The 27,677-nt window shown below is 36.3% G+C and overlaps 1 protein-coding gene across 3 annotated transcripts in view; it reads right to left on the minus strand.

The window, feature by feature from the left end:
* The window catches only part of HERC2 (HECT and RLD domain containing E3 ubiquitin protein ligase 2), a 103,922-nt gene that overhangs the window by 53,435 nt on the left and 22,810 nt on the right, over window positions 1-27,677 (minus strand). For 2 of the 3 annotated variants that reach the window (XM_085055685.1, XM_085055675.1), the window contains exons 5-36: window positions 22,526-22,745; window positions 20,778-20,878; window positions 19,870-20,026; window positions 18,964-19,074; window positions 18,474-18,645; window positions 17,713-17,886; window positions 16,870-17,058; window positions 16,106-16,257; window positions 15,138-15,295; window positions 14,578-14,691; window positions 12,994-13,245; window positions 11,895-12,088; window positions 11,180-11,380; window positions 10,324-10,552; window positions 10,125-10,249; window positions 9,558-9,736; window positions 8,434-8,618; window positions 7,897-8,052; window positions 7,455-7,640; window positions 6,462-6,632; window positions 6,252-6,355; window positions 5,991-6,141; window positions 5,176-5,390; window positions 4,168-4,300; window positions 3,944-4,071; window positions 3,634-3,829; window positions 2,917-3,053; window positions 2,252-2,425; window positions 2,025-2,161; window positions 1,795-1,946; window positions 1,192-1,383; window positions 165-352 (exon numbers count right to left, since the gene is read on the minus strand). In XM_085055685.1, coding sequence (XP_084911811.1) covers window positions 165-352; window positions 1,192-1,383; window positions 1,795-1,946; window positions 2,025-2,161; window positions 2,252-2,425; window positions 2,917-3,053; window positions 3,634-3,829; window positions 3,944-4,071; window positions 4,168-4,300; window positions 5,176-5,390; window positions 5,991-6,141; window positions 6,252-6,355; window positions 6,462-6,632; window positions 7,455-7,640; window positions 7,897-8,052; window positions 8,434-8,618; window positions 9,558-9,736; window positions 10,125-10,249; window positions 10,324-10,552; window positions 11,180-11,380; window positions 11,895-12,088; window positions 12,994-13,245; window positions 14,578-14,691; window positions 15,138-15,295; window positions 16,106-16,257; window positions 16,870-17,058; window positions 17,713-17,886; window positions 18,474-18,645; window positions 18,964-19,074; window positions 19,870-20,026; window positions 20,778-20,878; window positions 22,526-22,745 — 5,333 coding nt within the window. The remainder of the gene's footprint in view (window positions 1-164; window positions 353-1,191; window positions 1,384-1,794; window positions 1,947-2,024; window positions 2,162-2,251; window positions 2,426-2,916; window positions 3,054-3,633; window positions 3,830-3,943; window positions 4,072-4,167; window positions 4,301-5,175; window positions 5,391-5,990; window positions 6,142-6,251; window positions 6,356-6,461; window positions 6,633-7,454; window positions 7,641-7,896; window positions 8,053-8,433; window positions 8,619-9,557; window positions 9,737-10,124; window positions 10,250-10,323; window positions 10,553-11,179; window positions 11,381-11,894; window positions 12,089-12,993; window positions 13,246-14,577; window positions 14,692-15,137; window positions 15,296-16,105; window positions 16,258-16,869; window positions 17,059-17,712; window positions 17,887-18,473; window positions 18,646-18,963; window positions 19,075-19,869; window positions 20,027-20,777; window positions 20,879-22,525; window positions 22,746-27,677) is intronic. The other variant, XM_085055695.1, reaches the window with a different exon arrangement.

Consider the following 27,677-nt stretch of genomic DNA (forward strand, 5'->3'; position numbering starts at 1 on the left):
AACACAAGGTTTACTTTCTGTTAAATTCTCATATACTTAATTCAACATTTTTTGAATGTAAAATGCCTTTAGTTGACCAGAAACTTTGCATACAGTCCACTGGATAGAGACTTTAGATTAGAGAACACCCAACACTTGAAAGAAGTGTATGAAAGAAGTTGTACCTGATCACCCCACTTCCAGTCTACCCCTCTCACCACTCTGGTACCAATTTTCATCATGGCTGCCAGCTCTGGTCCAGAAACAGGGAGTTGAACAGGTGTAGTTTCCTTTCTTGACTCTTCTAGGACTGTGGCAGAAGCCCCATGAGAAGAAGCAATCATATCTTCTTCAATATTATCAGAACTGGGTCCTAAAAAGGAAAAAAACATGAAACAAATGGAATCCAGCCACAAGTTTTTATACATACCTTTGTCACACATAAACTTTCAGGCACAAACTTGGTAATACAAAAGCAGAAACAAACAGGAAAGCTGACTGAACAGGTAATAAGTTAAATGACCTTTAAAATAAACTAGGATGTAATGGTTTTGAATGCACAAGCATTGAAATACTTAATTTTGAACAAAAAAAAAGTGACAAATAAGAGACATTAATAATGATGACTCAATTGGCTAAATGGTTCTACAAAGAGAATTTTTTTAAGAACTTTCTGTGACACACCAGTTAAGTACAAGTTACAGAAACAAATGTTTGCTATTATCTAAAAAGAAAAAAAAAAGAAAAACCATGGCAATTTGAATCATGGCGGAACACATCAGAACTCCTTATAACAGAACAAAGAAAGCTTCAAGCTTAAATATGCAGACTGGGAACATTTTTAACATGTAGAACAAATGAACTGTAGAATAGAGAGTAGGCGGTTTTTACTGGTTTCATTTTAAATTTTCCATTTTTAATTTATTTGTAACATTTCCACCAAAACTACACATTAGCTGAAATTTTAGCAAAGGATGGCCAAAGCAAACACTGAACAGAAAAAAAAAAATACGAGTGAATAAAGGCTGCAATTGAATTAACCTTCTCAATCACGCTTTCAGATGTGCTTTTTGTGTCAGGGAAAGGTAAATAGCATCAAGCACTACCTTTAAGCTGCAAAGTAGTTCTGTAACTTGGGTATACCAACAGGTAAAAAATACAGGAGATGAGTAAAGCATGTGTTTTCCTCCAAGTAAGAAAGAAGAATTGTACCTATCAGCCGCAGGGTGGTTTGTGTCAAGGCCAGCATGCCAGAATTGAGGAGGAGGCTCAAGGTATTTGCACCATGCTGCAGCGTCAACATGTTCAGCATTACCAGCAGAAAACGTGCTTGTGGAATAGTTCCAAGACTTGGTCCTGCTGGATTCTCATTAGTAATTGTTTGAAGAGGAACAGGCTGCAGACCTAGTTCAAAGGTGATATAAATAACAAAATCAGCTGATGTTTGGGAGCTACAATTGAATAGGTTATAGATTTGTTTGATTGATGGTTTAAAGTATTTTTCCCTACTTGGCTTTAAGAACTTACAAGCTGAAGTTCCAAGAAACTTTTTATAATTTTTATTTTAATGGTAAAATGTTACTAATGAGTAATCAATCATCTGTTGCTGGAATATCAGCAACACACTCCTAAACACTGAAAAGCAAGTTAACAGGGGCTCAAGGTGGGAAGGTTGAAACCACACACAGACAAAAGTTAAGCTAATTGTCAGCACAAATCAAGGAAATTTATTTTAACATCCCAATTATTGGGTACTTAAAAAAAAGGGAACAATACAGTTTTCTCCACAGACAACAGCAACAAGATGAGATTCACCTAGTTCTTTGAACTTTGCATTAGCATCTAACAAGATGTTTCGGACATTCTGAATAGCCCACGCGTACAACTTTCCGAAAGTCACTTCCAGCAGCATTCTGTTAAATGGTGGGATCAGATCAACATCCTTCAAGCAGTCGGTAAGAGGTTCCCTTCAGGGAAAAACAACAACAGTAAGTATTGTTTTCTTATTAAAGAATTGTGGGAGCAAAAGCAGTAAGAAGTTTTACCCTATATTGGCTCCTTCTGGAATAAGCCTCTGCCATCCACAGAACATAGCATACTGCACTGATGGGAGCAAAAAATTTTTAGCTGACAATTTCAGAATAGTGTCTATTCCCTCCAGACGAACTTCTGCTCTTTCCAACTGTAAAAGAGAAAAAATAAACTGTCATACTTACATAAACTGCTAATAATCCTCATAATTATGTAAACTGCCCATCTTCATTCATTTTACCTGTTTTAATAAACATTTTCTCATTTTTTCTACATCCACCGGCTCTTCTTTAAGTGCAAATTCAACAATGGTGTTAAGGAGGGCAGACTGTGGATACAAGCCTTGAACATTTTGCTTCAACCATTTGTATTTGTGGACACCTGTAACTGTACTCAAAATTGGCTGCCACTTATCCTGCAAAACAAGAAAATAGCATGCTAAAACTTTTTAAACCATTTAAAATTACTGAAAATATAAGTTATTTCATGCAAAACAAATTCCAAATTTAAAATACCAAGAGTGAAAAAAAATGAAGATCTTCAGTGTCAGGAAAGAGCTTAGCATTATTTGTAATTCATTATCTTGTTTACTATTGCTACATAAAATTTCAAATGTGTTAATATTCAAAAAAATCAGAAGCAACCCATCACAGTATTTTGAAATGAAGCTGTACCTAAGATTATCAATAATTTAAAAGTTAGAGGAGGTATTTTTACATATACTAAATACATAGTACAAGCTTATTTTTAAGAATTATTTCAGGCTTCACTGAAACAATGTGTCACACCGAATTATACATCCCAAACACCAAACAGTAAATGTCAAGTTATAGCAATCATGCTTTAGTGCATACTTTTTTGTCTTGTTGTTTTTATTCACAAGGTTGATTCAAAATCTGATCTTACCTTGGGTGATTTGATTGGTATGGGCTTTTTATCTATAGGTACAGGACTGTGAGGTACCACACAAGATTCTTCTAAATCACTCTCTTCATTTCCAATTTTGGATTCTTCTACATCAGCAGATTCAGATTTTTTTGGCACTATTAAAAAAACCATATTATTCTTTCATGCAGTCTGATAAGATTTTACAGTGCCAAATTTTTAGGCTTGCATGATAACCTAAGCACACAGAATGCTTAAGATCTGTTTGTAATAAAATGGAAATGTATTCTTGGTGAACTCCATGTCCAACTATTACCAAATTAACCCTGGTATTACCTGCAATATGCATTTATCTTTAAAGATGAACTTGAAAAGCACTTTGGTATATGTTCACCACATTATTTCCAGTTAAACCACATTTTGACTACACTTAAATAAAATAGATATCACTTCCAGTGAAATGTTACGAAAACAATTCAGATGGTCTGGTATTGAAGGATCATTTTTAATACACTGAAATATGAAGAAACATGCCTCAACTATACTTGACACTCCTCTTTGCCAGTTCTTGCCATTAGAACTAACATGCAACCATTGGTTTAGAAAACTTCATGAAAACGCAGCAGAAAGCAAATGGGTTTAATGCTTTATCTAAAGAGAGTCTCAAATAGCAGTACACCTTGAAATAAGATGGATTTTCATTGTTTCAAAGTGAATACAACACTAATGCTGCCTTACCTCTTTTTTTCCTTTTTTCTCTAATGATTTTCTGAGCTACCCTTCGCCACCGGGGCAAGGAACTAAGAAGTTTAAATTTAGACATTATAGAGAGATCATTGCAAACTGCTGGGCGTAGTTCATTGAATAAGAATCTCAAACGTTCAATGACAGGAGCACAAACTTCCTTGTAAGAACGCCCTTGTTCCTGATGTGTCTAGAAAAGACATTGAAAGATTAGATTATTGTATAATACACAGTAAAATGAACAATAGATAACAATAAAACACTTCAAATGAAAATTAATCTAAACAGCAGCTAAGAGGCTTACCTTAATCAGTGAGCATTTTGCTTGGTAGACAACACGACACACATCCACTACAGATTTTGGTAAGGTTTTGTGCTTTACCTGGTCAACTCCAAGGGTACCAGGATGAACAAGAGACAGTGCTACATGACCTTAATGGGAAAAGACAGTCATTGCATATGCATTTCCAAAATCAGGCACAGCAGAGTTTAAATTGGTCCAAACAAACACACCACAAGCCTACCTACCCAAATCTTCATGCTTCAGAAGACAACATAGTAACAGACGTCCTACTTCTTCCACAGGATGCTCAGGAGGGAATGTGATTGGTGTTGTTAAGTGACACTGTTTACAGTATCTCTCTATTTGACACAAAAAGTCCTAAGAAAACACACAACAGCCTCTGTTTTACTTTGGTTTTAAAATACAATGAAAGAACTCAGCACCACAGGCAGCATTTAAATAACAGTGAACAATCTCCACAATCTGAACTAACAATCCTGAGATACAAGACTCAGTATGTGCAATTTAACACACAGCAACTACAACCCAATAGTACAAATACCCTATATATCCTTCTTCCGGTATGAAGAGCAACATAGCTCAAGGAGCAAAGCTACTACTGCTTTTATCTCTTCACGATATAGTCAGGTCATCAAACATAATTTTCAATTGTCTTCTCATTAATCATTGTCCACCATTATTGATATTCTCAAGGACTTATTTGGGGTTATTTCTCATAAAGGAGCTGAACTCAGAGCATTAGAAAATCTGAAGATATTACAGAAGATAGTGATCAATGCAAACCAAAGGATTTTTCATAATATCCACAATTCCAACCACTTGAAACCTGAACCTTAAGGCCCAAACGGATTTTAAGACAAAGGCATAGATGAGTCTGAAACATAAAATACATTTGCATGTGGACAGCAAAAACTTAGTTCAACTGGACATAAGCAGGATCTCTCAATGCTACTGAAACTTGATATGGGAAGTGGTGCATTATCAATTTGTTTTCTAAAAATATTCATATTTTTTATTTCTCCCACTCAAAACTTCTGAAGAAAAAAATGTACTGTTATCCTATTAAGTGAAATATACACATTTTATCCATTAATAGCACTCAACCAATCCTTTCACAAAAAGTAATTCTGAAATAACTTTTTCAAGTGTTTTGCTGTAACTTCTTGAGAATTTTCACCAGCACTGTCACTCTTCAGCAGCAGTTTTTGTGCACAAAAGTACTGAGAGCTTACCTTCACAGTGTGATCCTGAATATTATTATCCGCAATAGCTTGGAGAAAGGGTTGTGAATGGTCACTCAAACTTAATCGATGTGTATATAGTTTTGATTTATTTGGGGTAGTGTTACCAGGTGAACTGCAATGATCTTCATCTTTTTCCTCATTGTAACTGTAATGAATCTGACTAGTTTGCAAGCCCCCAGAAAAGATCGATGACTTCAACCATTCTAAAATAAAGAAAACATGAGTGAATATTCTGATCAAAGACTAAGCTATCAAGACTGAATTTCCTCTAATAAAATGTATTCACAGCTTCAACACGACTTAGCAAGTCTTTCATTTGCTGAAACTTTATCACAGGGAAAATAAAGGTGCTGCAACTGAGAAACAACTAAGTAACAGGGCAGCCATCATGTGCTCTGAGATACAGGGCCTTAGCTATTTTTCTGCTATTAATATTGAATTATACCCTCTATTCACCAAACCAAGACACCCAGTAAGATAACATTTAATACCACATGCTTCAGGCACTCTTAACTGACAAATTGGTGAGATAGGATATGTAGAATCATTTTCTCTACTATTTTATGTATTAAAAATTCTGAATTCAACTGCTCAAAATTATCTAATCTCTCTTAAAATCTTGCTAAAATACTGGGATCTTGATGAGTGTGGTAGTTAGTGTCAAGAATGCAGAATTCCTGAAGAAGATATCAAGACTAAAGAAGTGCTACATTTTCAGTTAATCTATTTGTCCTTTGTCTTTTTCCTGCATGCTTTGACTTGTATTCATCACGTATTAAAGCTCAAAACGACATCCTGCTTACTGGCACATTCAATTTCCAGAGGAGAAAGTGGTGTGCTCATTGCCAGGTAGGAAGCGTGCAGTCCAAGGAGAAGACCCAAATTCCGTTCTGTGTCTATCAGAGGCGATGACAAAGTACTGAGATCTGGCGTTGTAATCACTTCCTGGTCAGGCTACACGAAAGAAATAGGAACTGTAAGCTAGAACTGAGCTGCAACAAGAATTCTGACAGCAAAGTAATGCTTTAGTTTAAAAAGCATTCGCCCACTGGTAATACTTTTACCTCTATATATTGGCCAACACAGAAGGCATGCATTGATTCCCTTGTGTCCTCAAATTGCAAAGCAGCTTCCAAAGCAACAACTGGGTCCTCACCGGCAAACTGAGCTAATGAAAGAATGAGGCAGTCAGTAGAGTATCTAAAAATTTGTTCATTCCACCTAGTTTTGAAACAAAAGTAATGTATGTCTTAAAGTCAGATGAAAATTCTCACCAAGTATGCTACTGCCAGTTAATGACTGGGTTTGGAAGTCCTTTATATCATACACTTTACCATCGATCACTGTCCAAAATCCTCCATCTTTGTTGTGGTTCTCTAGATCAGCCTTACGTATAAGTGTCACCTCCTCATTGTTTCTGCAACTCTGGCCAGTAAAAAATGAACCTACACATATGAAATAGAAAAGAACTTATCAACAAAAAATCAGAAAGGGTTTTTTTCTGAACATTCTTTTAATAGTTGACTAATCCAATTCTTCACTTCTGTTCAAAGGCTGCTTATTTTTTTAAATGCTCAAAAGTAAAATGACTATTAGTATGTTCCTGTCTACATATTATGCAATTAAATTGTATACTGTGTTCTTTTATGCATTAATCTCTAATGTCATGCAGCATTGCCCAGCTATAGGGTTGTTTTGTGTGGAGGTGGAGCAGAACAATCAGTTTTCTGGCAAATCACTGCTCTAATCACTTCTTCCTCCAAACTACTTTGGTTTTATTACTCACTTGCCTGCAAGGAATTTGCTATATATTTCATTTCAGCATAAATTCAGATTTTTTTAATATAAAAGATGCTTCTTTTTTGACCATAGGCACAGCTCATATTACAAAGTGCCCTGAGAATAAAAATTCCTTATTTCAAAGCTTTCATATTACTCATCCTTTGTGTTACAGACAGAATTTAGTGACAAAATGTCTCGATGTACTACTCAGGTTTTCACCACAACTTTTCACACTCAAAATACTACATTATGTAAACTACTTCTTGAAAAAGCTGCATCTGTACTCTGCTTAATCCTACCTCTGTATGTAACTTCCTTAAGAATATACTGACAGAAATAAATACTGCAATATGACTGCCATATAAATTGGTTAATAAAGCATTGTACTCTGAAGTAGAATTCCCTTCCTGAGAGTAGTTCACGAACAATCACCATTTTTATACAGCTTCTTTATGAAAGCAGTTCAGATGCTACCAAGTACATACCCATTATTCCTGGCCATGCTAAATCCTCATTGTCATCCCTTTCCTTTCCAGGGGCTAAGTGGTTAAATCTGTCAAGATGTTCTAGCAAGCCAGCCAACAGAGGGATAGCACCAGCCTCCTGCATTAATCCAGCATTTTTACTGAGGAGTAGCACTATAGAAACCACCAGTTCTGGAAGAAGAATGCCTGAGAGAAAAAACACAGAAAATGCATTTAGTTCAAGTTCTATGTTCATTGCATTGAAGAAGTAAATCACCATCAGTATATTCTGCCTTTGATTACTGTTGAGTACAAAGCTCTTGCCTTCCTCATTGAATTTGACCTCCTCCTCTTCCACTAATGAAAAAATTGAACTGACTCCTTCTTAGTCATTCAGAACTTCCAGGAATATCTTAAAATTCCATGGAAGGGGAAGAAAGGAGGACAGCAAGTAAAAGCCTACCTGTTAAATCTCCATCCACGACACGAGATACTTCTGCAAAATGCCTATGACTAGTACAAGCAATGCTGGTTGCCACAGGAAGTATATCACCAATGTGAGTGCACAGAAGAGCAGTGTATTTCTTCAGTAAAGAACCAACACCTAAGAGGTCAGGACCTGTATAAAAACAGAGGAAGAGCACAGAAAACCATCACCGTCATCTTCAAGAAACAGACTTCAAAAGCTGCCAAACTCTTCTGAAATTAGGCCACTCAATATTAGCACTAATTTAAGAAATCACATCTTTTTAAAAATTTATAGGAAGTTTATTATCTAGATCTATTACCTAACAAAAAAATTTTTTCATTTACAGAAAACAATGTAAATAAACTACTTTCAAACACTATTCAGAAAGACTCAGCAACTTGGCTGATAAATGAGACAAGAAGATAAATTAAAATAAGCAACTGCTATCCTGTAAAAGATATTACAGAAATACTTAGGGAGGGGTGAGCAGGTTTTTTTGGGGTTTTTTTTTTTTTTTAAACAACAACTTACTGTATGTATTAGGGACCTGGCCAACACAATCTGCTGGGTAAAGTTTGCTAACAAGTAGACGCTGAAAACGGAGTAACAGGTCCAGAGAAGCAGATCTCTCCTTGCTGTAAAGTTCTTGGTCCATGCAGGAAGAAATGCGACGAGCAACATCTTTTAGTTTGGCTATTGTCTGTGAAGCGATGTTCCTAAGTGGTATAAAAGTATCACAAAGTACTTAAAGGCAGCTCAGAGTGAGTACAGTACACAGTCCATGGGTTAGGCTTTTGCTAAAATTTTGCATAAATATGTAAGAAACCTATACAAAGTTTCTATGCTGAACTTTCACTTCTTTGCATAATAGTACTTAAAAAGTCAATAGTCTGACTGACACATTTTGGTTAACAGCATTTGTGAAATACCTCATGTTTGTGTGTTGTAGTGAGTGATGACAGAACACATAATCTGACAACTTTCATTGAGAGGCTGCAACGAAAGTCATGACACTACATAGCTCAGAAGAGTCTCAGTATTGATTACATGGTTGCCATCAAAATTAAGTGAAAAAGTGCAATAAATTTCTTGGTAAACTCATAATTACTTCCTGCTATACATGCTACATGTTAAGTACTCCTGTAGCTCCACTGGCAGACATAAAGAAGTTTTGTTCTCAGCACCCTAATTGGTCATGCGTTCACAATTCCCCATCAAGAATCTTAAATTCATGTTTCTTCCCCACTTACAGTCTCATGGAGGTAGGTCTAAATAAATAGGACAAAATATTCAGTTCTAAATAAATCTGTGGTGATTCTCACACTTTGTAAGGACAGGCTTTTAAACATCCGTCCTACATTTGGTGCAAGAACTTTTAGATACTTCTTCCAGAGAAGAAGTATCAAAATACACAAAAGCAAGGCAATAGGTCTTTGCAAAACTGGGTTATTAGGTATAGAAAATTGCTCCTCAGCAAACATCTCAGAACTACAGATAAGCTAGGAGAATGTTCAATATTTTGAATTCTGAGGAGGTAAAAATGCTAGCAGAAGACTTTATTTGCTAACCAAAAGTAACCAGTCTTTAGATGACTAGTTCATAGAACATCCAAATACATCTTCTGTACAAAAGTAAAAGAAATTCAAAGCAATTACCTCAGTAACTGCTGAATTAACTGAACTAATGGTAAACTTTGTTTTCCTGCAGATTCATAGATTCCAGTATTAATAAGGTCTTTGTCCAATGGAGTTCTGCTCCTATGAAGTGTTGATGCATTTGCTTCTTGTTCATCAATTTCTTTTTCTTTCTGTGCTTCTTTTTTGGCTTCAATATCCTAAAAAAGTAAATCAAGTTAAAGAAAACACACAAACTTCCACTATGATTATGAAACATTTTGCTAACAAGTATTCATGGTAACAAGATCAAGTTACTTATACCTATGGCAGAAATGAAACAATTCCTACCACACAAAATGTGTATTGTATATTCCGTAACAACCATATGGGCACACTTTTTTAAAATAACCATAATATAAAAAGAAAAGAAAAGAGAGAGATGAGGGTGGTGAAGATAAAAAGAGTAGAGAAACTCTACAAAACCATGGTGGACACACGCCAGTAGCTGCTGAACAGCTCACAGCTGAAGGCACATTTACTGTTTATAAAAGTAACAAATCCAGTGCCCTGCAGAAGAACCTGAACTGCAAAGCTGATGACACACACCTGAATTTCCGCAGTAATAGCAGCGTTTAGTGCAGACTCTAAGCCTCCATCAGCCATCAAGCTGCCCACCAAGAGGTCAATCATAAATCTCCGTCCTGGGCTTACATTCATTTCATTTCCTGAAACTAAGAATGGAAGAAGCTATTAATGAACTCAAAATGTAAGGACCAAACAAAGAGGCTTCACTTTGAGGACCAACCTGCGCTGGGTAGGAGTGCTGAGAGCGCCCTGGCTCGCTCCTCTGCTGTGGGCAGCAACACAGACCAGCCGCTCTGCAGCACTGCCTGAGCTGCTGACTGCACGGTGTTGAGAACCCCAGCATTGCTTGCCAATGTTACCACTGTCTGCTTCAGGCTGTTGAGCAGGATACTGCCCAACCCCAAGCCAAGGCATTCGGGATCCACCTGATGACTAATGGCAGCATGAAGCTGTAACAAAGGGGAGAAAAAAGGGCAAATTTTAATTGACATATGAACTTGGTGGAGATGGGGGGTGAAGTCAATCCTGGAGCAAGCAAGTAAGTTCAGTGACCGAGACACAAACTTTCACCTGCAAATCTGAAAATTGAAGGGAAATGCTGGCTTGCCCACATACTGAATTTAAATCAATACTCAAAGATTACGAACGGTAGCTATAAGCCCCAAAGTTCTGAAGTAAAACTAAAGAATAACCTAAGCTGTTTGTGCATCACTACATTATTCTAGAAAATGTAGCACATTTTCAGTGACAGTGACACCAATTAAAAGGTCATTCACTTTTAATAATGCTATTTAAAACTCATAAAAATGCTCAAAATCTCTAAGTATACAAGGCTTAATCCATTTAGATATTGTTTTTATAGCTCATTCTTAATGAAACCCAGAAGCTGTCAAGAAGAAAAAAAAAAACAACCACTAGATGCCACATTCCAAAGAGTATAAAATTACAGGGTAGTTATCTCATTTTTTAAAATCAATGGAAGTGTTTTAAGGCACATTAAAGGTCACTGTTTCCATCCAAGCAACTCAGCAAAAACATTTATCTCAATGAGTGCTCAGTGTGTAAATTGAAGGTACCTGAAGTCTTAGAAGGTTTAATGTTGCCACAGCCATACACTCCTTTTCCTGAGGAGGGGGCCAGTCAGAGGATCCATCCATTCCCTCAGTCACTTGTCTCAGTAACAGATCCAGCTGCTCAAATGTCATGGGGCAAACATCCACCACAAAAGGCACCCGCAAGCCTATTGACCACTCAGAACATGATGACCAAGCAAAACTCTAAAAATGGAAACAATACACAAAGCTCCAGTTAGTTCTTTTCTAAATATGACATTGATTACAGATAGCAGTGTAAAGCTAATCTGCTTTCAAACAGTAACAGAAAATGCGGAAATAATACCAGCACAACTGTTGAAGAGAACGCTCTACTTGCATCTTTGTAAACACACATAAAACCTACCAATCCAGAACTCTCTTATCACATTCTCCAATGTGTTGTCATATCCAGTCCAGATACCTCACTCTTTTTGCCACAGGAAACATCCTGCTGACAATTCCTCAATTGCTGTATCAAATTAAACAGGCAAATTTTCAGAATACTTAGAGGGAAAACTAATCACCCCTTTTTGGCAGAACAACTGCACAAGATCTGTTTTTTCCAAAGCCTTCATTTATTCAGAATAAGAAATAAGAATACGGGAAGTCACTCAAGCACAGAAAGACAGACCAGGATTAGAATACAGACCTAACATCAGTGGGAGGTAAAACCAAATCATTCAAAAATAAAACCTACCTGAGCAGGTCCACAAGCAATTCCAACAATATGCTTTGTGTCTAATCCTGGGAGAGCTGCAGGCTCTGGTTTAGTGATACGCAAAGTATCAAAATGCTGACACTGATCATTGCTTCCCCAGCTGTGCACTTCACTATCTTCAGTCAGTGCTAAACAATGGGTAGATCCAGCTGCCACATCTATCACTTTCTTTCCTATAGGAAAGTTATATATTGAAAATATAACTTAAATATTACAATCATTAACAGAAAAATGAACAGAGGTAAGGAAAACTCTGCTAATTACAACCATGCTTAACTAAAAATATATTATATATTATGGCTGTCAAGAGTCTCATTTTTGCCTCAGTAATGGATTGGAAGAGTACAGCGAAGCATAAATTGAGAGGTGGGTAAGTACAAAAGTTAAAAAGTTTTAAAAAATCTTCTACTTTGTGTCCCTTCTACTTAGAAGCTTTTAAGATTAAAATATGTCCCCATTTAAAAAGGGAGACTGTAAAATTATTTCCAGTCACTAGTTCAGAAGTTATTCTCATTTATATCATTCAACATATATGAATAACAATTTAAAGGAAAGACAGAGCAAAAAAAAGTTTCCTCTTCATCTTCCCCTACAAAACCTCAGGTGTCTCACAAATGGAAGAAGTTATTTTCACTCTGTGACAAACTGTCAAAAGTTTTGGCACAAACACAACATTAGTGACATTATTTGTTGTCTGTTATTTTCATTTATTCCATTCACCTGCCTTAATCTAAGCATGTATTGTATATAATATTTATTTGCATGACAATGCAAACATACATGCTTTAAATAAGCATTTCTGTGAACCTAATAAAAGCAAAGCAGTAAGAATAAAGAGAACACAGGACAAGCAGCATTCTAAATAGTCATAACAGGGTCTTTAAGCCCGCTAAAATCTTGCAGATGTAAATGCAGGAGTGATGGGAAATGTGTACTATTATCTTTTTCAGTGCTACCAGCATGAAATATGACAGGGTAGATGGTATCGTCACTCTTAAAGAGGAGTTCATTTGTGTCCCATAAAAAGCTCCAACAGCAGCAAAAGGAACTTTGGAATATTTCCAGCTCTGATAATTACCTTTCAAGCCTTCCAGCAGTTTGGGATATCGAACATGCTCTTCCGTTCCATGCCCAAGTCTCTGATTGTCACCTTTTCCCCAGGTGTAGACCTGGCCATCTTTGGTTAAAGCAATAGAAAACTGACTCCCACAGCGTACTTTCACGATGTCCAGATCTTGAAGTTTTTCTATCAACTTGGGAGTCTTGCAACCATCACTACCTCCTCTTCCCAGTTTTCCATAGTCTCCATCACCCCAAGACCACACCTGGCCTTTAAATCAGCAGAAGGAAAACAAAAAATAATTGCACTGCTTTTTCATGTAACTAAGTCATCTGTTTTAACAAGTAAGTTCTTAAAAATCTGAGATTCTATAATAAGCACAAATTTTAAATTGTATTCTAAGAATATAAGTTACAAACTAATTTCTAATTGCTTGTGACAATAAGAAAGAATAACATTTGAAAAGTTTTCATGCTGACAAAAGTAAACATAAAAAGTGCAACATACAGCGTTCACTGAAAATCTATCAGCGTATGGAAAGTCCTTCTTATAAATATATGAAGCATAGGATTTACTGTAAATCAAGCAAGTTAAACATTGCTTTCTTTTATTATTTTTAAGAATTCACAAAATGTTTTCCACATCAAATGCCAAAATCATCTGTGAAACCTATTTTAATTTTCAGTTTGTCATTCAAGTGTTTCTCAAAATGTAATGAAATCACCATGTCTATCTTCCAAAATACATTGCTAAAGCTAAGTCCTGATGTATGAACATAGAAATAGTCAAGTCATTCTGCATCTGCACTAAATAAAATTATGGTTCAAGAATGGTAAACCCATGCATGTCCAAAAGGAAAGTCTTGTTTTACATTTGGATGCATTTGTGCTCCCTACTTGCATAAGCTAGTCCCTAAGGTACTCTGATAAACAATGAAAGTATGCAAGGAAGAGACCAAAAGAAAAAAAAGAAGGATAAAAATGGGTATGAACAAACATTTCAGTTTTTTAACAATGCACATTATATTAGTCAGCTATATTGCAAAGGAACAACTAGCTTCCAAGACCCATCTGCTTTCTAAGAGATGACCTTCGTGCATAACCTCCACAATGAAATGCAGGTTTTGAATCTTTCTCCTCCTAGGCAACTTGGTCAGGGATGTTGGAAACAGGAACTTTCACACAGCTTCTCTTTGACACTTACAAAGGTTTAACAGAGACAGCTCTCCTACTCTGAATTCTGGCTCTCGTGACAACATGAGATATTTGCACTTATACAGAAATCAATAAAATTTAAACACATGAGCATATATGCATTATTTTGTGTGTCCATTATGCATTTACTAGGCCATTTTAAATACATACACACCATAAGTCAATATATTTGCATATTCATAAGGAACATACTACATATCTCTGCGTGGAAATGTATCTGCAACACTATATGCAAAATGTATAAATGTACATATATATTTCCCCAGAAGGAATTTTAGCTTCAAATTCTAATTCAAGAATTCAAGAAATAAACATATCTGCAGTACAAGTGTGTTCAGAGTAAAAGGAAGGAAGGTAAGCTTACTTAAAAGTTTTGTTTGCTACTAACCATTTTCAGTAACTGCAAGAGTCTGAGCATCTCCGCTCCCACACGACACATCAATAACTTTGAGTCCTTTCAGCCCTGTGACCAGCATTGGGATGGTCTGGTCTTCACTGGAACCTTCAAAACAAAGTAATTCTGTGAGAAGCAAAACCCAGACGGCCTGACAGGTTCTTTTGTTTGTTTTTTTTTGCTTGTTTGTTTTTGGACGTTTTGTTAGGTGGGTGTAGGGCTGTGTTATTTACTTTTGTTTTCAGATTTGAGTATCATGACTAAGCTCCCGTAGGGTTTCTGAGACATACAACAAGGATTTAACCCATTAAATAGTCTTAGATTCACAAGGAAGGGAACAGAGAACACTGCAGTTTTTTCTTCTCCATCCAATTGCTTATTTCCAGATAACTCATAGGAATTAAGTGGGTTTGAAACAATCCCTCCCATAATTATTTCAATTCACATAAAGCCACATAAAGTTCTCAAATCAGCTTTACATGGGATGAAAGATCATTTGCTACAGGCACCAAACAATTCTTTAACAACTTATTTGACAATATCAACTAACTCACCATGACCAAGCCTGCCATAGTTTCCTCTTCCCCATGTATACAGCTCTCCCTCAGCAGTAATGGCTGCACTATAGGTGCTTCCACATGCAATATGAACAACATGTTTCCCAGCTTGCTTCCCAGATAAAGCAGATATCATCTTGGGTTCCTCCAGAGGACTATTTAAAGAGAAGGTGACATATTTCACAAAAGGTGAGTTGATGAGAAGTTGATAAAAGGTGTGACATTTGTTAGAATTGCTGCAATTCTACCTGCAAGTCTTATTATTAGTCTGAAGTATCAAAATACAAATAGAGCTACAAGCCAAATTAAGTTTAAATTGTTCAACAATATAAAAACCACTGAAAGAATGCATAGTAACTCCAACTTCTGTTTCCAATTGAGTTCATGCAATGTTTTTACAAAATTGCCTATTGTTAAAAATATTACCTGCAATTACTGTATCTCAACAATTAATTTCATGGCACTGATAACCCCTGTGTAGTCTCTCTCTTGCTTCAGAGGGAATTGTGCAGTGGGGGAAGACACTTAAAATCTCTAAAATGTATTGATGTACACCCCCTATACAATACTGTTGTAGAAGATAGATTCCACACAAAAGCAGGACAGTAACATCCAGAAAAAATGGAATAATGTACAACATGATTGCATAAAAAATGATGACCCCACTCCAACACATGAGTCAGTGTTTCAGAGAAAATGTGTTCTGGATTCATAAAACCATTAATAAAAGGCCTAATAACAGTGCTCACTAGTACACCCTTTACCTTCAACTATTTCAGAAAATAGCATTATTACAGAACTGGGAATATTCCAGACAGAGAAAACATGCAGGGAGAATGCAACTTCTGTTCAGTAACAGAGACAAATGTCAAATGCTGAATATTGCTTATATACACAACAAAGTAATTTTTACTATGAATTCAGAACACTTGAAAATATATGTTATGATTATTTTTAATACATACACTGTATCCCCATGACCTAGTCTTCCACCATCTCCACAACCCCAAGAGAAAACTTCACCATTTGCTGACAAAGCTAGATAGTGATGCCCATCTGAATGCGCTGCTATCTTCACAATATTTCTGGAAGCTAGACTCTGCACCAGCTGTGGTCCCTGCAAACAGAGCAAAAGCAATGTGCTTACAAAAACTGCTGATATTTTCCATCCCATAATGAGGCACAGTTTTCCTGTCAAAGTTTTATCAAAACTTTGCTCTCTAATTAATGAGGTGAAGGCACAAAATAAAAATGGTCAAATATGACAAAAGCAATGCTCTGAAGTTATTTGTTCCCATCCTTATAAGGACTTCAGTACATATGAAAATGGTGTTTATCTTAACATTACAGGCTATCTCAGTGACAAAATGTATTACAGTATATTTTTGTTTGACAAACTACACAGCTTGTACACACATCACTAAAGTAACATCCATTCCATATTTGCCAATTTCTGCAGTTATCAAGGCCAGAACACCAATAAAAGCAATTACCACTGTATCCATAACCTCTAGCCTGATAGAAATTACAGAATCCATGTGCATTTCATCAAACCAACCAAGAGACAAACCCCACTATTTCTGAAAATTCAAATACAACAGTACAGAAGCACACAAAAATCAGCATGTCTCCATCTACTCTCTTAAGGAATTGTAAATATTTAGAAGAGCAGACTTCAGAGGTAATACAGAAGAGAACAAATTTTTAAAAATATGTAAAAAGCTCTCACCAGAGTATCGCTGTTATATGCTTGTGTATAAACTCTTCCATTTCTAGACAATATCAGAAAACGTTTCTCTGCACAAGCAACCTGTACAACACCAAGGTTGGCCAGTCCTTCACATTGAATTGGACCACTCACATTAGCATAGTATTTCCAACCTATTAATCCCCAAGCAATGACCTCTTGCAGTGATCCCTAGGAAATAAGAAATGCTGTAAGTACTAAATTTACAACTTAATAAAGTGCATAGAGCAATTATTTTTTAAACTTCTATATTTCAAATATATTCAAATCTGAGGACATTAGTTTTATATTTTAAGAATATTTCTATTTTAAGAATAGTTTTATTGACTATTCTTGCCAATCGTCAATAAAACCTACCTAATTAGAGGATATCAAAAATAAAGACTTGCATGCATCATATTCAGTTACATCTGGTACTAAACGAGCTATAAATATCTACATTAAGAGATTCAGAGATTTTTCAAGTTGGGAAGTTTTGCATTTACTTTTTTTCTTTATTTTTTTAGTATGTCAGACCCCCCCATAAAGTCTGGTCTCGAGAATTTACTCTGAGAAACACAGGGAACAGCTCAAAATACAGCAGAATTAGCCAGTGTGGTAAGAAAAAAAAGGTTCATAAACCATAAAATTGCACTTGAAGGCTGATTAAAAAAGGGCCGATGTAATAAAAGTTACCCAATTATGACAAATTTTGGAACTCAAGTTTATGTTTTGAAAATCAGAAAGGAATTTGAAGACTCTTAGGAGCTGTTTTCTTTGCATTCTGAAATTCAGTTATGCTTTCAGGGAAAACATCTTACTGAATTTGATACTGCAAACTATTACCTTATGAGATGTAGGAGAGCTACACTGTGGAGGCATACATGGGGTGGCAAGGCGGTCTAAATGGGCCATGATCACCACAGCTGTTTGTCTCAGATCAATCGCCAGCTCGTTGTCCTGTGGCAAAGTCAGATACCTCAGAAAACTTTCATTTGGACTTAGAGGGTAAGTCAGGAGCTGGAAAAGAGAAAAGAGCAGTCAGAAAAATCTCCAAGGGATATCTATGAGACTACATACACTGATACACAATAAAGTTTAGACAAGATGACTAGCTGCTCAAGTGTAAGAGAAAATTCATTAATTCTGCACATCCTTTTTTTTTTAAATTACAGAAAAATTTACAACATGCATGTTGAGAAAGTAGTCAGATTGTGAATATAATACAAAGTTACAAGCATAAAAAAATTGATTTCTCTTTTATCAACGTCACTAATTTTCACTAAGAGTCATAGTTCAATTAACTATAAACACAACAAAATAACAGTCCAAATCTGCAAAAAAGTTATTTAGCCTCATCTAAGTTCATTATCACAACAGCATTAACTATGAAACACAATGTTTACCTCTAACCATGCTGTGACATTCTTCCCCCTACCTTAAGAAACTCAAATGCTCACATGAAAACCAAGCAACCATGGTGCATACATCTTACATCAAAACCAACACCGCCAATTTTGTTTGGATAATTTCATGATTGTTTTAGCTAGGCAAATGAAATTTGATTACAGCACAATGCCCCTTCCAAATAATCCATGAATAAGTACCTGAATCTCTTCCTCAGTATTGGGCATGTCTTTATTACATATTATACTCTGAAATCTTTGTAGCAAAGGTAGAAGGGGTGCACTTGTTCCCTGTGCAGATCGCTCATTATCCGTTTCCCTCGTTCCATTATCCCAAAGTTGAAGCAGCAACATAACTGCAGACAACATTTGGCTGAAAGAGGAAATAAATACTTTCTATTAAAAAACATTTCTAAAAACACTGGGTTAGGTTATCCATACAATTCTACACTTTGAAGTTTAGCAAAATCAGACATGAGGGCCTTCTGTCTTAAACAGATTGCAAAACCCATTTCTTATGTTTTCATAATCTAGATAGTATTAGATCTCAATCACCACTGCATTAGTGAAAAAGTTTATATGCTTTGAACCACAGTTATTAAAAGAAACCCAAACCCATGAAAACTGCAGACTGCTCAGCCCATTCCAACAGACAGTGATGGTTAAAAATCAGAGTGCTTGTGCTTCTCACCTTAGTGTACCCCTCTGCACTGCCAGTTCAAGCAATATGGCAAGTGCCAAGTGCTGGTCTTGCAAAGGAATGTTTCCTGGCCCTTTGGTACTGGGAGCTCCATGCACATCTCTATTTAAAAGTCAAACAATATATATTAACTAATAGGAAATAATACGTAATTGCTTACCAAAAGCTTCTACAGCACGCCAAGAAGTTACAGAAAAACATAGAAGTGGTGATGAAAGCAGCTGAGAAGAAAAGCCCACACATTCCAGACTAGATCAAGCTTTAGAGTGGCAGCTAGGCTTTAGAAATGCCTCAAGCTTCACTATCTACAGTTCTATTAAACATACTAAGAACGTGAAAAATATTTTTCACAGGTGAAATTCAAATATGTTTTATGACATGTTTTATGACAAATGTTTTATGACATTCACCTTAAGGATGTAGCTCCAGTATTGAAAAGACAATTTCTAGCAACTACTGTAAAAAGGTAACTTGAAGCCTACTTAAACAACACAGAAGAGCAGGGGACTGTTCTCCAACGTGAGCATATTTTCCCTCATGCACAGAAATCTGCATTATTTTACTATACTTGAAAGCCACAATTAAGAGTGCACATATATAGTATTACCAAAGCATTTTTCTGTGGATATGTTTACACTAGTAAAACAGAATTCTGGGGTTAAGTCTTCATGCAGTGATTCAGAATATTCCAATTCAGATTTTTCTTAAGCAATTAAAATCACTAAATCATATTTAAAGAGCATCATTTCAATACTTGATTAATTTTTTGCTTGCTTGTATTACAACATTAGAAAATGAAGGAAATCTTCCCAGTTTTCTATAAATCATTATGTTTATACCACCAGCTTCTGAGAGACACAAGCTTGCCATTTAACAGCTAAAAAAAGAGAAACTTACCCAGTCACAACAGACCTTAGGAATTTAGTAGCTCTTTCTACCACTTCCAGCCACACAGAAGATACAGTCCCTTCATCAAAAAGGGATGCCTCTGGTAGAGCTCTCAGTGCATCAAGTGATTCCTGTAACAATTCACTGCACAAGTCTGCATCTTCACCTAAGGGACACAGCAATAACATGTACATTCCCATCTTTAGAGAAGTTATAGAAACTGTTGTACACAGTATTTTGTGGAGCCTTTTTCCAATACAAGATACTAGTTACTTCCTATGGACACAGTTCTCAATTTTCATATGAACACTTGGTTGCAAGACTCTGAAGAAATCTTTACCCAAAAAAAAAATTCGGAAATGTGAAAACCCAACCCAGCTTATTCCACTATGCAGTCACTGAGGAAAGAGAACTAGGGCTGGCTGGACAGAGCAAGTTCACACCTGCCATCTGACCAAATGGTGCAGACTGAGACAGGCAGGTTAAGCAGCACAGGTGACAATTCTGCCAACCTCTGTAATCTGACAATTGCTGACAAGTACACAAACTTAACACAAGCTTCACACTCAACACTTTTTCTAAGCTGCTACTATCATGTAATAATATAATGGCTTGACCTTGTCTGAAGAATAAATCTAACTTTTCTGAAATCTAGCATTAAAAATACGTGCTTTTCATTAAATGCCAACTTATCTTCCCAAGCACAAAACATCCCAGAAAAACACAGCAATGATACTGGCTTGGATGCTTTGATCAGCAACAACATTGTTGGGCACAGTATCACATAAATGCAATTATGCAAATCCATCATTTATAAATTTATAGTTCTATGCAAACATTTAACACACACACATGCTTTAATGAGTCACCTGGCTTCAAATGAAAAATATATGCAATATGCTCAAGAGTAGACCCACCTGACCTCCAGGCTCTACGAAGGAAAGCAAATGCAAATGAAAGTGCTGCTCGGGATCCAACACGTGCAAGTCCTTCTACACCTTTGCCTACAGGTCTTGAGCTAAGAAAATTACATATGAATAGTTTAAATACACTTTATATTCTAATAATATATTTATGTTAGAATTATTTTGTATAACATATATTCAACAATTTTAAAATTTAGCTATATGCATGCATATACAATGACACAATTTCTACTTGTAAAGAATCGGAACTGTGTCTTGAGAATCAAATGTTGTTCATTTTGATGAACAACATCAAAATGTCAGCAACCAAAATTCAGCTTCAACCACTTCAAAGAAGCAATTCAAAATCCCATATCAAAAAGCTTCACAGAGAAAAGTACAAACCAGACTGGCATAATGGACTGCCATCCAAAACATGCCCATAGCTACTCAAAGTGAAATTATGATGCTTTACTCAAAATACAGAAACATAAGGTACTTCATGTTCTAATCATTTAGTTGAGAAGTCTATATTTTTAGATAGTTTGGACTGCATAAACTGAGCTTACAGACTTTTTAAAATTTATCTTTAATTACTGATAATTAATTCCACCCATTTAGTCATTTCTTATCCTTCTATTCAAGTGTCAATGCTACAAATCTCTCCTTGCAGTTTCTGTACTGGTGTGTGTAAGGAAGAGATAGAGCTTCAGCTTTTGGTAATATCCACTGGACTCACATACATTTCTGTTAACTTCTCTTTTCATGCAGACAATCACACTAATTTAAGCAAGCTCCCCTTTGCAGTCAGCAACAGGAGATTCCCAAATGCTACCAATACTGAACCACCAAGTCTGTTTTGGTTTGTTGTGACATTACAAAACAAGTGAACTGCTTAGGACTTTTCCAAGAAACTGTACTTGCATTTCTAGCAATCTGATGACTTAAACATATCAGTGCTCTTTTTAATCAGAGCTGAAAAAAAATTTCAAGAGAACAGTCTATTCAGAGAAAGATATCCTTGTCAGAACTCCGACTCCATAATAACTAGTTGTGATATCTACTTACATTCTCCTTTCATATCTGAAGCTAGAGACAATCTAACACAAATTTCCCTGGCCAAATCGCTTGTTCTGACAGACAGCTACTGAACACTTTCTTCAATGCCTTATCTGATAGATTTTTCTATTTTTAGGTTTAGATAGCTATCCAGACATGAAAACTAATCACATGATTTCTTATTCAGTTACTTCTCTTGAAACAGTTGTATACAAAATGTACAATTACATCATTTCTCACTGAAACTAAGGAAAACTATGTTCAGCTTTTACGTATCTGTGTTTTCCAATGTATGTGCCTTAATTGAGCAACTATTGACAAAAATATATTAATATTATTCGAACTATGTAATTTCCATTAGCATCATTTCTGAAATAGGCTTCTCCATAGTTTCTAGCTGTGTAGAACAAAGGAAATACTTCAATAAATGTATACTTATAGCTCAAAGTTTAATATCTACAGCAATGTATGACAATAAAAACCTACTAGTACAAACAGACACTGTAAGAAAGCACTAGGCAAAAAGAAAGACTGCACAGCAGATAACACCACTTAATATGGTAAAGCCACCTTAAGAAATAAGTTTGTTTACTGTTAATGTTTCACAAGGGGGAATAAATCACATTAAGCTCTCACAGACAGGCTGATAACCTTTCTATGACTTTTCTAATGGATTAACTTGTTCATGCATGTGTTACTACCTTTTCTTATCCACAGCTGGCAAAGGAACACTACTGCTTTTCCACTTTACTTTGACGTTCTCCTGAAGAACTGCTCTGTTCAAAGCAATGAAATATCGTTCCAGGATAACCAGCCTCTGCTTTAGCCTCATAGCTGAGAGAGCTGTTGTTGCAGTTTGTGTGGCCAGAGCTTGCTGTTCCTTCACTAGTACATGAAGGCACTCCTTCAGTTCATTCACATCTGAGAATCAGAGAGAGATATCATGTTATGGGCATTCATCTTTTTTATATACAATATCAAGAAAGATAAAGACTAATTGAAAACTGGAAATTGAGCAGAAGTCTGAACCCAGTGAAACTCCCTGTTTCCATATTTAATGCACACAGTATGACATAAATACAATCATACTTAGCCAGGTGTTTAGACAAAGGTTATCAAACTGGTTTTGTCTAAACATATCTAAACCTTCATATTTCATGTCTGAAATTAAAACATCACAGGAAATATTTATACATTTCAAAAAGCCAAGTCAGACAGCAAATTCTTATCATCATCTGACCTCAAAGTCAGACTTCTCTTAAGTGCAGGCAAGTCCCTTGCAAGCCCCCACGAGAATATACTTTCATTTTGTAATGATACACATTATCTTAAGTTTCTCAGAAGTTATAAAACCACTCTCAGAAGCTCTAGGATCACTGCCAAGAGCTGCTATGCTTTTGAAACAAATAATATCAGAAATTTAAGATGCTTTCAAGTGCTATTAGCAAATGAAAGATCTGACTTATGTACCAATGCTAGAACATTAATTCTTCTTTCTTTTCACCAGAGTAAGTACGGAACAGCCCAAAGTTCTAGTAATCTAATAACTAATAATGGATGGTAACAAGTACAGTGCCAAAAACAACAACAAAAAACCACTCTAAAACAAAAATTTGGAAACTGTATTTTTATATACTCTGTAGCTTTAATTCCTAGGACAAATATCAACAAAGCACATTCGTAAAGGGGTTCTTTTCTATCCCTTCATTAGCAGTCTGATCACCCCACTCTGCTTTGCACTGCATTACTATACTTGTCCCTAAGCCAACCACATTTGTTCCCTGGCTGCTACACAGAAGACCTTTGTTTTAACTGACACCTGAACTAAGGGGTATGAAAAAACCATATGTCTGCATACATGTAACAACAGCCTGTGAGAAGACAGACACACTTCAAAAAATTTAAAAAAAAAAAAAAACCAACCCCAAAACCATACAAAACCAACATATTTTTTTGGAACAAGCACCTCCAAACTATAGAAATTTAGACACATTTACTGTAATCTCCACAGTTAAAAATTTTATCTAATAAGGCATAGCTTTTTTTGCCATTGCAACTGTAAAAAGTATTTCTAAGTTTTGTCCCCACTTGGCAACACATCTTTCTATACCCAGGAAAGAATTCAAGCAGCCTTCTCCACCACTGGATCACATTGCACAGTCACTTAGGTTTTGCTGTCAGCCATCACGCCAGCCTGTTTTCAACATTGCTACTCACATTTCACCATTTCATAATGTGTTAGATTCCTTTCCCTGAGGCAATTCACATCTTTCCACCTGACTATGAGGGACAACTTATTTTTTCAACATGAAAGCATAAATTAAAAAGTGTTCCTTCCAGATCTCTCAGATAAAAGCAACAGCAGCAATTACACACAGACGCAAACAAGAAGAAACATCAAAAAACCAACAAGAAATTTCACAAAAAGCCATACCATCCTTAATTTTAGCTCTACAAAATTTCCCAAAGAACTCTGTGGCACAGCTGAATATCAAGTGACACACACATACAGCTTCTCCAGATCACAATGTAAAGTAAAACATAAATAAAACAGATGCTTGCCGAAAGTATGTTTGATTTCTTTGGTTTGGCTTTTATAATTGTCCCTTAACATTACAAGCATATAAAAGTTTACTCTGTATCTATATATCAATACCCAGTCTGAAGCTTCATGTTGATCCCAATGAATTTGTGTTTCATTAAATACAATTTTGAGGAAAAAGTCTCAGTTACATTGTTAGCACTGCTTAGAACATTAAAGCAGAAGATTCCACAGAATATAAGCCACATGTTCTGAGGCTGCTGCTATCATCTCAGGTGTGCCTTAATCTTTATTTTCCAAACAAAAGCACCAAAAAAATTGGAGTGCATACTCCACAGCGCCACAAAAGAACAGTCAACACTGACGTCCCAGTTTCACGATCCCTCTAAGCAAACCATCCAAATACATAAAAATCAGGACTTTTTTCATCTCTTCCTGAGCACTAAAGTCCTATCAACCTCTAAATACCACAAGGCTACAACAGCGAAGTACAAAATGACCAAGTTCTCTTCTTCACAAAGAAACTTTGCTTTACACTGTTGGGTTTGACAAGTAATTTTATCTTGCAGATTCACTTCCCAAATTATGGTCTCCTGTATCTATAGGAAAAGTCTATAAAATTATGGTCTCCTGTACCTATAGGAAAAAAATAAATATCTATTTATTTAATAGTCAATGAAGAAAAAAGAAGGCACTTTAAGACTTATGTTTGGTGCTACAGAAAACAAGCACTAGGTAATAGACTCAGCAGAGTCTGTCAAGTAATACAGAGTTACAGTATTCATCCTTCATTCCTGCCTGGCAAGTTACCTAATTGTGGAAACCCTCTAAAATTGTTTCTGAGAGTTGAAGACTTAGGTGAAAAAGCCCTTCATTTCAAAACAACACACTTATGAAACATCCATCAAGGGGATTACTAGAAAGGAACACTTAAGGACAAGCAGAGACCACCTATCCACCAATCCTCCAGCAACTACTTTACCTGAAACTTTCCCTGAAAGTCAACAACTGCATAGCTTTCAAACCACTTTCAATCAGATGTCCAGGCATTAAATAAATTAGGAGAGATAAACTTCTTGTCAGCAGAATTGCCTTGTTAAGGTTTAGGATTTAACACGCTTCAGTGATCTCAGACTTAGGGGGAGAAGGATGTGCCTTCACAATCACAAATGGTTACAATTTTAGGAAGGCTTTCCCCCAAAATTAAAAAGTTCTGCTCATAAATATTTCATACAAACTTCCTTAATACTTCAAGAATGCAAAACAAAGTCCATATACTAAGTGTTGTAAAGGTTGGAACAGGTTACATTATCCTCATGACTGAGACATCTAAAAACTGAACCAAGGACTATCTTGTTTTATTAAAAGTAACACTATTTTTAAGTCAGATATCTCTGTATACTTCCTCACTTTCAATTTTCCCTTATTCCAAAACTAAATTTATGTTTACAAAAAATCTAGTTAATCTGTTGAAAAATTTAAGTACATCTGGGAATCAACCCAGTGAAACTCATTTCAATAAACCTTCAAATCTGAGCAACACTTGTTACCAATGAACTGAACAGTCTAATGAGAGAATAGCTTATTAATAGCAACGATTCAAATTTCATCTGAGAAGGTTAGAGGGAACTCTTTAAACAAAACAGTTCGGATGTCACTACACCAGCCCTTGATGCTAACCATCCTTTGCAACGCTGTGCTTTGCCAATTATTCTATGAAGGCTGGAGACACGTTATTTACCTAATCTGCAGCTGCACTGCAGGACCTGGAGTCATACCATTCCAGTTTAAATTCTCAAACCAGCATCAGCAGAATACAACTGGCAGCCACAGCCAGGTATGTTGCTGGCTGCAGTAGAAACAGGTAAGGGTTTTACCCTCTTCTGTTAAAATTTATCATATCTCTCCCTCCCCTCAGCAAACAACACAACTACACATCTTCACTTCTTAATCCCTCCTGCCCAAAGTTCTCTGCATTAGAAGGGAAAACAGTGCAATTGTTTAACCCAGCCTATTTGACAGAACAGTGTTAAGAAGTGATACATTATTTAGATAATTATTTAGATAATTGAGCAACACAGGGGGCAAAACAAACAGCTGAAGACAGCAGCTTCTTAAACCATCTCAACCACAACCAGAACACTAACCTGACATGAGCCTAAGATAGGTAACTTGTCCAAAGGCATGTTTGCTCCTGTTTTAGCAGCACAAAGAAATAATTTAACATGCTTTGTGGTTTCTTAACACTCATTTCATTAGCCCTTTCAGGGAATGCCACAGGCTTCTGACACGTAAATTAAGCACCTTAAAATGTCAGTATCAGACTGAAATGTTTCAAAGTTGACTCACAAACTTTAGTAACAGCAAATAGATGTTACAGTGTGGAGAAATTTCAGACTTGGAAACACATTTCAAGCAGAATTTGGCATGAATCTACTGTTATAATGAGTACACATTCCTGTCACCAGCAGAACTAATGTGCTCTAATTTCCTAGAGGATTTTATATTTTGTCTTCTCTTTCCCCTTCTACTACACACTATTTCCACTGGACAAAGAGGAGATAAAGGATGCAGCTGGCTTGGCTTAACAAGCTTCTAATGACCCTTCAAACCCCTAGAAGGAGCAAATTCAAAAGTTAGAACAAAGGACAAAAATGTAATCACAAAATTTCCTTCAGAAACAAAACCTAAATAAGGTTTTTAAGTTACTTTATACCAACAAAAAATAGAACGCCTGAAGGGCATTTAGCTTTTAGCTTTCTGCTGTTTGCTCCCCTGTTCAAAAGATGACCATCAGACTTCACCTCATTAGTATTCAGCAGGAGAAATATAGATCAGCTGCATATGCATTCAGAATGCCCATTATGTGGCTGGGGGGAGGAGGATGGTGAAGGGTCTGAAGCCTTATGAGAAGCAGCTGGGGACACTTGGCTTGTTAAGCCTAGAGAAGACTGAGGGAAGACCTCATTGTGGTCTTCAACATCTTTGAGGGGCAAGTACCAGTCCTTCAGTCTTGTGAACAGTGACACAACTCCAGCTTGTGGGATAAAGCTGAGTCAGGGGAGGTTTAGGTTAGATATTAGGAAAAAGTTTTTCACCCAGAGGGTGGTTAGGCACTGAAACAAGCTCCCCAGGGATGTGGTCACAGCACCAGCCTGACGGGGTTAAAAAAGCATTTGGACAACGGTCTTGGGCACATGGTGTGACTCGGGGTGTCGTGGGCAGGCCCCAGAGCTGGACTCAATGATCCTCATGGGTATCTTTCAACTCAGCATATTCTATGATTATGTAATTTTCAAAGTTTCAGATCA

This window comes from Lichenostomus cassidix, chromosome 1 (genome assembly GCF_008360975.1).
Source record: "Lichenostomus cassidix isolate B80296 chromosome 1, HeHo_3.0, whole genome shotgun sequence".
In the NCBI taxonomy this organism is placed as follows: Eukaryota; Metazoa; Chordata; class Aves; order Passeriformes; family Meliphagidae; genus Lichenostomus; species Lichenostomus cassidix.